The sequence below is a fragment of the Primulina eburnea genome, chromosome 2 (assembly GCF_022965805.1).
Source record: "Primulina eburnea isolate SZY01 chromosome 2, ASM2296580v1, whole genome shotgun sequence".
NCBI lineage: Eukaryota > Viridiplantae > Streptophyta > Magnoliopsida > Lamiales > Gesneriaceae > Primulina > Primulina eburnea.
The window spans coordinates 44,040,278-44,050,490 of NC_133102.1; the positions used below are offsets into that span (position 1 = coordinate 44,040,278).

Genomic DNA, 10,213 nt, shown 5'->3' on the forward strand with positions numbered 1-10,213 from the left:
TGGTACTAAAGCTTTGTAAGTGCTATTCACAGACTCCTCAGATGATACATCCAAATCTCTAGGCATTTTTCCTCTAACTTAATTTCTGGTGTTTAAAAAAGCTAACATGTCCGAGTAACAAATAAACAAGGAGTTAAATACAAGTAATACATGTATTTATGATGCCACACCTACTACCAATATTGAGATGTCCATCTGATCTCTTCCCAGTAGCAGGGTTTGACAACTACAATTTATTGTAATGTCCCATCTCCACTGGAGAAGAGATAAATATTTAATACGTTGCACCATGAAATGGAGAAGCATTAAATTTGAGTTCAAATTGATTCACGAAATCAGAAGAAGCCCTATTGATACAAAATACAAAATAAGGGACACTGATTCGATTGCATTATCCTTCAATAGAAAATGTCAAAACCCGAAACTAAGACTCATACCTAACACTGCATCATTCTACAGGAAAATGAATGATACAACATACATGTACATTTTTAAGAGATCATAAACATATTTACAATTACATTACTTTGACAAAATAACACACATTAGTAAAAATAGGAGGAACACACTTACGAAACAACAAGTGCACCCGAAACAGCAACAAATTTCCTCTGATGAAATAGGCATGGGCCTCGGGACCATTTTCTCACTGTCTCCGGTTTCTTCTTTTACGTCACATGCCTGTGCAACAAATTCTTTTGTGGGGGCGATTGATTCTTTCTTTCTTGGGTAACAATCTTGAGTAAATGCGTGTTCCTGCGTTGAGGGACCTTTTGATTGATACATGTTTGCTTCGTACCACTGCTAGATCCACTAGTATATTCCATTGACATGCTATTTTTGTTTGTGACATCATTTCCTTGATACTGGTCATACCAGATAAATTTTTTCCGATGGTTAAGCGATGCAGGGCATATGTAGTAAAATTCTCCTGGACGAGTGGATCTATCACCAGCCTTACGTAAGAGCATGAACCCATTGCCACACTGGCATTCAGGTGTAGGCTTTGTCTCCATAACAACTAAGCATTGAACATATTAACTCACAATACAAAATAAAAACATGTACTTAATTAAAGATATTTTCTTATAATCAGGGAATATGTAGTCAGCTGCTGAAATGTACCTTTTTAGAATCACAGCAATTAGGTTTTCATCTAAAAACAATACGAAGGCTACATACGGCAAGAGATTACAAATATGAGTAATCGTTTGCCGGCGCTACATCAGAGCGTACTGAAATTAAGCAACACTACAACAATAACATAAAATCATACTAAGATGGGAAACAGAAGGGAAGTCAATGTAAACCTGCATTTGGGTTTTATTTCAACGAAACTGAATAATAAAACCGACTGTTAAGTAGAAAGTATTCAACAACCTTTTTAGCCGACCAACTTCTTGTCTTCGTAGAGAAAAGCGTTGGGTTTTTGGGAGAGAAATAGGATTTCAGAAGTTGTGGAGAGAAACAGGTTACAGAAGTTTGGACGGTACAGGTGTGGAGAGAAAGAAACGTCCTCAGAAGGTAAGCAAAAGCATAAAATATAATAAATTTAAAAAATACAAGGGGCTTTTTGGGTATTACCCATTTTATGTACCATTCCATTACAAACCTCACAAGAAAACCAAACATAATATATATTATCCATCATACAATAATTGTCCACAAGGTCAACTTTGTTTATCATCCTTATTAAGTTTGTTTAATTATACCATCCAATTAACCAAACGGTGCCTAAGAGTATTATTTTTTATTGTGAATACCGATAGAGTTGACTTATTTCACGTATAAAAATTCGTGAGACTGTATCACAAGAGACTTATTATATTTATTTTAAAGGGAGGAACCTAATTGGTTATCCTAAAACACTTTTGGCAAATGGTGCCTCCAACATTCTATTAATAACTTGGAGGGCAAGTCTTACGTAACGTGGGCCCGCGGTGCTGCGGTCAAACGTGGGCCCGGAGGCTGAGGCTCGGAGTTTGCTCCGGTCAAACGTGGGCCCGCGGTTCTGCGCGTTTATGTCGATCTCATACACACATGCCTCGCGTTCCCATACAACGAGACTCGTTCCAAACCAAAGCGGGAGTTTCCCGCTCGTTTACCAATGACTCACAAAGCTAAGTAGAGAGAAGAGGGGAGCTCAGTCACTTCGCAGCTTCGAATGCATTCTGATCACCGTTGTGCTTATTTTGTCCTAAATCATGGCTAGGTAAATTGAGACATGGATTTCTATGTGAATTTGTAGTTTTCCCTTTAAGGTATTGGAATGGAAAGGAGATAATCTAATCTTGGATGACCAATCGAAGATTTTGAATGTGAATGGTTCCTTCTTTTCTTTTTTTCCTGGGAATGGTTCCAAGTGATTTTAATGGGTAGAGAATGTATCGGGTACACGTACATTTTTTCGTTCTAGATTTAAGATTTCTGGGTTTCGATTATTAGCCACGATAGTAGGCGTAGCTAAGAAAGTGTTAGGAGTTGTACTTATGAGCTCAATCAAAAGATAATATTTTATTGAATATGCCTTCAATTAGTTTTTGTTTTTAAGCTTTTACTGAAACTTTAGTTTTCTTTACTCTTTGTGAGGGAGTGTCGGGAGGGGTTTGGGGGTGTAGAAATGGGTGTTCTATATGGCAAATAAAGAAGTGAAGGGCAATATCATCACAATAGCTGGAAATATTTGGTAGCATCGAAATCAGCGAAAAGGGTTTTTGTTTAGATGAATGTATGTTGTGTAGTGAGTTGAAATGTTGTTTCTTGTTTAATCTTGGCAATCTGAGAGCGATATTTGACATCTTCCCTAGTTATAGTTGATTACTTTTCAATTCAAAATCGAGGGACCACCATAAATTTAGAGGACTATCTCGACTTCATTTCTGTAACAGTTGGTTGTGTCTTAGAAATGTGCTCTTCTTGATGCTGCATACGCACGCCCTTTTAGCATAAAGTTTAGCTGTCTTTTTTTTTTCTTTCACGGCTGCAGGTGTGGCATGCACAACTTTAACTTCTAGGTTGAGTTCCGCAGCTGTTTCTTGTGAATGCATTTATTTTTTTGGTTCAAATGTGTTTCCTTTGTTAGCTTGGCCTAATGTATAAATGGTGCAGGACATGGCTTATTGATGGCAAAGGGATTGCTAAGAAAGTGAAAAATGCAGGTCTTCCGGCGGCGTACCAAATCAAAGATTGTGGAGCAAATAAGAAGTGTCCAAATTGTCATTATCACATAGACAATACACATGTGAGCTCCAATATCTTTAACAATCCTAATAGTTTTTCGACTATTAAGCATAAAATGAAGTTTAAATTTTTATTCATGGCTCCCAATTTTTCATCCTGTTCAAAATAGAGTTTGTAATATGAAAGTTATAAGAATATCTTATTCGATATTTAACAACAGAAATTTTCTTGTGACATGAATGTTGAAGAATTCCATGGAGCTGGCTTCTTTGTGGCTAAAATTGGTTATTGTTGTGAAATTAATATGTACACCCTCCCCCTATTCAGGTTTCTCGTGAATGGCCTGGCCTTCCTGTTGGTGTGAAGTTTGATCCCTCTGATGTTGAGCTGTTGGAACATTTGGCTGCAAAATGTGAGGTGGGGGATTCAGAACCACACTTGTTCATTGATGAATTTATCCCAACTCTAGAAGGCGACGAGGGCATATGTTACACTCACCCCGAAAATCTTCCTGGTGAGTTGGCTCCCAACTTGTGAATTTGTGAGTTATATTGTTTCTTCTCTTAGTAATTCATCAACTACAAATGTTTCAGGTGCTAAAAAAGATGGAAGTAGTGTTCATTTCTTTTACCGAATTATTAATGCATATGCGAGTGGTCACCGGAAGCGGAGGAGAATCAATGGTCAAGAAAGCACGATAAAGGCGCATGTTCGCTGGCATAAAACTGGGAAGACCAAACCCGTGATGGATAATTTAGTGCTGAAAGGTTTTAAGAAAATTATGGTACTTTATGCACCCTCAAAAAAGGGTTCCAAGCCTGATAAATGTAACTGGGTCATGCACCAGTACCATCTTGGTGCTAATGAAGATGAACAAGGAGAATACGTGGTTTCCATAATTTTCTATCAGCCACAGAAGGAGACTGAGTATAATGAAACTCCCATTGTAAAAGAAGAATCTGACTTGGGATTAGCTAAGGCTATTCCGAAAACTCCCAAGATGTCTACTCCTGATCCTCCCGGGCCACAGAATACTCCCTCTTTCAACGGTGGCTCAGATGATTATTTGATAAAGTCATTTGTCCAGGTTGGTGAAACTTTCACCCCTTTAAGTAATGCGATTATCATGTTTTTTAAGCAACTTAATTGGGTTTTTGGCCTAATATATTGGAATTTCCGCACAGTAGTAACTTGTTGCATTCTAGTGTAGAATGCAAAGAATCTCAAAGACCCATCAGATCGTCCGTCTGGTTTTTGGCTTGAGGATGAAGTGGAATATGCCATTTGCCTGGCGGGAGAATCGCAAGCCGCTGACTTTGTTGGTGTAGACTCGCTATTTTGTAATGAAATAATTGATTCTAACACTATGTTTGGTAATCCAACTCCACATAACTCCTCTTTTACTCGTGAGGGTGGCAAGGTAAGAGATGTCGCTGCTTCCGGTGGAATATCTGATCTCGACAACATTGAACTCGATACTCCCCCAGATTTCAATATTTCAGTAAACCCTTTATCCTTCTAATGTTCTTTACACCATCTCTTGAGTTTGTTTACATAAATTTTAGAATTATGATGTACTGTGCCATGCTGCAGGATTTACAATATGCCTCTCAAGACAGTGTGTTTGATTGGTTGAATCAGTTATAGATTGTCAAGAACTTTCACATGATGGCAATTGAAAAACGAATCCTAACACGAAGGAGGAAAAAATAAAGAAAAATGTCCATTCACATTGGAATCTGGCTGGCTTTCCAGGCAAACGCCTACCGCTGTATTTGCCTGTATTTTCAGCTTAGCATGTCAGAATCAACTGAAATGTTTAGAGTTCTCTGCTACCGACTGATCGCTTATGAAGAAATACTAGTCCGGTTTTGGTGTTTCATGGCTCGACGACGTCTGATCTGAAATTATATGAGCCAGATCTCTTGAATATTACACACGTGTAAAACATTATGGTTCAAGACACAAAACCAACGTAAGAATTCATAATTCATGTGTATGGAATGCTGGTGTGAATTTAAAATTGCATCTTTACTTCGATGTTTTCCTGTATGTATGGTTTGCTTTTATGTTGTGAGATGTTTTAAAGTCGTTAAAATTTGTTTGTAATCTATTTTCTTTACCTTGAATTTTGCGAAGGGATTGAAAGATCTTATTTTCTCTGGATTTAAAATGCTCCATGATGAATCCATCGCCCTTGAATGTATATATATAGCTTGTGGCACAAAGGATTATGGCCCGTCCTATATCATAAAAGCCACTCGATGAAGAATATAAAAAAAAATCAAAAAAATAGAAAAGAAGATTACGAGAGATATCAAAATTACTAATAAACTCACACGATCAAATAAGTAAAACCGGCTCGCAAGCATGCCGAGCTTGCTTTAACTACTCGAAAAAATGCACTCGGTCGTGGTTGGGTCCGGTCGGTATCTGAATTGAGTTAGTCTCATGTGAGACCGTCTCACGGATCATAATCTATGAGACGGGTCAACCCTACCCATATTCACAATAAAAAGTAATACTCTTAGCATAAAAAGTAATACTTTTTCATGGGTGACCCAAATAAGGATCCGTCTCACAAATACGACCCGTGAGACCGTCTCACACAAGTTTTTGTCATCTGAATTACACGATTTGATTGTCCACCCTTAATTTTGAGAAATTAAAAATATATCAAACATCTAAGAATTTGAAAAGGCAAATAAAATAAAACATTAATGGCTCCTTTAGTTTTAAAGAGTGAAAAATATCGCTAATAGCGATGATATTCATCGACAAAACCATAGATACTCATTTATGTGACAAATTTCATAAATCATCGTTAATTTTACCGACGTATTTCATAAAACCGTTTATGCTAATAAGTTAAACCATCGTAAAAATGGATCTAGAATTTTATCTATTAAGTTGGATGACATGGTAAATAAACCGATCGCTACTAAAATAGTTTTTGTTATTACGTCGATAAATTTAGCGACGAAAATTTTAAACTATCGATAAACAACTCGTTTTCTTATAGTGAATTATCTTCAATAGCTATATTTCAGTTATCAATTTAGTGATTTTCATATAAATCGTGTGATTAAATAACTGATATCATATTAGATTTTTTATTACTTTAAGATTAAATTTTACTAACATGCACTTCTGTTTAAAAAAGTAATTATATAAATATAACAATAAAAACCATCAACTAATTACACAATTTTACTAGAAAGACTAAAATCGATCCTCAAAATATATAATTATATGATTATAATTGATTGACAAATGATTAATTACCAAAAAAAAAAAATCAGACTTCAATTCATAATAAAATTGTCATTTTGTCTTCTCTATTTTGATACCCCAAACTGGAATTGGATTCAAATTCACGTGACGTTTCGGTTTCTTGCATGTGGTAAATGATCAGGAAAAGCGCCACATCAAAGAGCTCCTCCTGCCACCCAAGCTCTTCCTTATGGCGCCACTGCTCAAATCTCCAAGCTCTGAAACAGATTCACGCTTTCATGATCGTTAAGGGTTTTAACTCCAATCGCTCTGCTCTCAGAGAACTCATTTTTGCAGCTGCTATTGCGGTTCAATCTACTATCCAATATGCCCACCAGTTGTTCGCTCAAATTTCTGAACCAGACCTGTTTATGTGGAATACTTTGCTCCGGGGTTCAGCCCAGAGCTCTAAACCTCAACTAGCAATTTCGCTTTATGCCCAGATGGAGAAACTTCGAGTGCAACCTGATCATTACACATTTCCTTTCGTACTCAAGGCGTGCACCAGACTTTCTTGGATTGGCATAGGTTGTGCAATGCATGGGAAAGTAACAAAACACGGGTTTGAGTGGAATAAGTTTGCCCGGAATACACTTATTTACTTTCATTCAAATTGTGGGGAAATAAGGGTTGCAAGAACGCTGTTCGATGGCTCGGCGCAGAGGGATGTCGTTGCTTGGTCTGCTTTGACTGCGGGATATGCCAGGAAGGGAGAGTTGCATATGGCAAGGTTGCTGTTTGATGAAATGCCGGTGAAGGACTTAGTTTCTTGGAATGTGATGATCACGGGGTATGCGAAGCAAGGCGAGATGGAGTGTGCAAGGGAGTTGTTTGATGTGGTTCCTAAAAAAGATGTTGTTACATGGAACGCCATGCTTTCAGGTTATGTAGAAAGCGGGAAGCACAAAAAAGCATTGGAGATGTACGAGGAGATGCGGAGCGCTGGGGAGAGTCCCGATGAAGTGACAATATTAAGTCTTTTGTCCGCGTGTACAAATATAGGAGCGTTGGATGTTGGAAAGAAGGTACATAGCTCCATTTCGGAGATGGACAATGGAGTCTTGAGTGTTTTTCTCGGTAATTCTCTCATTGACATGTACGCCAAGTGTGGAAGCATGGGCAAGGCACTTGATGTATTTCAATGTATGAGAGATAGGGATGTCTCATCATGGAACTCTATAATTGTAGGATTGGCTTTTACTGGTTATATGAACAAATCCATTTCTCTTTTCGAGGAGATGAGAAAGACGAAGTTTGAGCCCAATGAGATTACGTTTATTGGTGTACTGATTGCTTGTAGTCATGCTGGGCGAATTGATGACGGTCGTACATACTTCAATATGATGAAAGATGTTTATCATATACAGCCAAATGTTAAGCACTATGGCTGCATGGTAGATTTGCTTGGGCGTGTCGGGTTGTTGAATGAAGCATTTGAATTTATTAACACAATGGAGATTGAACCAAATGGTATTATTTGGAGGACATTACTAGGAGCTTGTAGAATACATGGTAATGTAGAGCTTGGGAAACACGCTAATGCGCAGCTACTCAGATTAAGAGAAGACGAAAGTGGCGATTATGTGTTATTGTCGAACATATATGCTTCAGGTGGGGAGTGGAGTAGGGTTGAAAACGTAAGAAATTTGATGGATTCAAGAGGGGTGAAGAAAGAACGCGGTTTTAGTTTAGTTGAAAAGAAAAATGCTGAGCTCCTTCATTTTTCGGTTTCTTGAGAAAGAATCTGGTTTTCCTTGATGGATTCTGAGGTCTACATCTGTTTGGTATGCCAAATACTCCAAATTTGATCCACATATTTGTATCATAAAGCTCGTTTGATGTGAGTACATTGACTGAGTGAATTAATCACAATCAGTATGGAATACAAAGAAATACTTTTTTGACAAGTGTTGTACATTAGTAGAACTACACCGAATCCATATAAAAAATAAAGCATGTAAAATCAAAGACAAGGTTGTATCTTTCAGAATAAACGAACAATAAGAACAAACTCAGCGCTTGATTTGAGTGTATAAATTTCTCTAGCTTAATCATTTTTTAGAGAGGGCAACAGCTGACAATGATATCAACAGCATAAGCACGAGAATTGCTAAGAAGGATCCCACTAAAGCGCCAGACACGCGCTCACAGAAGGCATTGTACTCTTGGCAGATAGCAAACCAGTTGACCTGAGGATTCCCATTGTGAGCCAAATACACGATGGCTGTTGCTGCAGATGCCCCAGAAATCAAAAGAGCCGATATTACCTACAAGAAGATGCAATTTGTATCAGTTGCACTAGCCTCATGAGAAAGACAATATTCAGGGTAATCCCAAAATAAGATTTATCCGTGATTCTATATGTGAATCATTACCATGTCAAGTATGATTAACACTGCCCTGGTTACTTTTGCACCAGTCTTCAGAATGTGGAATATGGATAGCACGAGCGAAAGAACCAGGTATGCACTTGCTATTGCATTTGCAACCACGAAAAACCTGTGGCACAAAACACATGTAGCCTATTCAACATATTATCAAAGATATGGAATGCACCTCTCAGTGATATGGTTTAAACGACTTACGTAAATGTCGGAAGATTGGTGTACTGCTGCCGAGAACTGAAGGAACCCAGAGAAATGTGGAAGAGTGTGACCAGTTTGTCCCACGGCAATGGCGCTGCTCAAGGTACCAATCATAGCAAATATTCTCATAATCAAATCGAGTATTGCCTTTCCTCTACCGTTGGCAGCTTTCGGAGCATCATCATTCTTGGGCGTCTCACCGGTTTCTTGTGCTGTTGCACTTTCCTTGTCTTTCTTAGACATGTTTAAGCATTACCGCCCTGGTTTCAAAGTATATATTTTGCAGAAATTAAATGCGTGCATGTGAATTTATAGATGATTAGTTTGTGTACGTAGTACGTGCAAGTTTCCATCATGCAATTCAGTCAAATAATGTTTGCCATTGTGGGTTTTGAGCAATGTTTGGTTTTGAATTGAAGAGTGTCATCTTACCTACTATTTCATGAACTGAGTTCTCAAGTGCTCTGATCCCTAACTTTTAAATTATACAAATTCTACCTCAATATGCGAGTTTGGTCAGCAGTTTTTCAAGAAAGTGAGTGCGACTTCTCCGTTTGTGGCATCTATTTCCAATTCAACAGTTGACCAAATATCAATATTGACTTGGATATTGGGGTTCTGCCATATTATCTCGTATTTCTTGTATGTTATTTTTCCACCTAGAATCACACCCATTTGCTATGGATCGTATTTCTTATGGGTTTCCATTATATTATATTGTGTGTATTTTGTAGTGTAATATATGCTATTAATAAATTAATAGACCCTTGAACTATTTTTTCGCAAAATCGATTTTTATATTTCCGATATTACCCTTATTTATGTTTTTTTATATATAGAAAATTGAAATAACTCAAAACCCATATTTCAGAACATTCACACTTAAAGCTAAATCTAAACAATTTTTTTTAAAATATTTCAGAATAAATATATATATTACAAATTTATATGAAATAGTATATATTTCAGGAATATCAATGTAAAAAACTCGTATAACATGCAATATTTAAGATTTTCTCAACCACGAGTTGATGCAACTGCGTGTTGATTTCGGGTCGAGATGAAAGTCCGTCAATGAAATTAGATTGACGATAAGGACTCGTTTGATTTAGAAAACAAATTTGTGGGTCGACTCTTTTTATGTCAGCCATTTGAAGACTAAAGAAACCTATGGA

The 10,213-nt window shown here is 37.3% G+C and overlaps 2 protein-coding genes and 1 pseudogene across 3 annotated transcripts; 2 read left to right on the top strand and 1 right to left on the bottom strand.

The window, feature by feature from the left end:
- Positions 1-1,970: 1,970 nt before the first annotated feature.
- On the top strand, positions 1,971-5,262 carry LOC140823492 (SUPPRESSOR OF GAMMA RESPONSE 1-like). Its single transcript, XM_073184869.1, has 6 exons — positions 1,971-2,212; positions 3,109-3,241; positions 3,508-3,694; positions 3,774-4,267; positions 4,391-4,681; positions 4,774-5,262. The coding sequence occupies exons 1-6, from the start codon at positions 2,205-2,207 to the stop codon at positions 4,825-4,827; spliced, it is 1,167 nt and encodes a 388-aa protein (XP_073040970.1). The 5' UTR covers positions 1,971-2,204; the 3' UTR covers positions 4,828-5,262.
- A 1,215-nt stretch (positions 5,263-6,477) lies between these two features.
- Positions 6,478-8,707, top strand: LOC140823491 (pentatricopeptide repeat-containing protein At5g15300-like). 2 transcript variants are annotated; one of them, XM_073184868.1, is made up of 2 exons: positions 6,478-8,237; positions 8,547-8,707. In XM_073184868.1, the coding sequence occupies exon 1, from the start codon at positions 6,588-6,590 to the stop codon at positions 8,187-8,189; it is 1,602 nt and encodes a 533-aa protein (XP_073040969.1). In that variant the 5' UTR covers positions 6,478-6,587; the 3' UTR covers positions 8,190-8,237; positions 8,547-8,707. The 2 variants fall into 2 exon arrangements, with proteins under 2 accessions (XP_073040969.1, XP_073040968.1); XM_073184867.1 differs by having other exon boundaries at positions 8,500-8,610.
- On the bottom strand, positions 8,334-9,576 carry LOC140823493 (casparian strip membrane protein 1-like; annotated as a pseudogene).
- Positions 9,577-10,213: the final 637 nt, after the last annotated feature.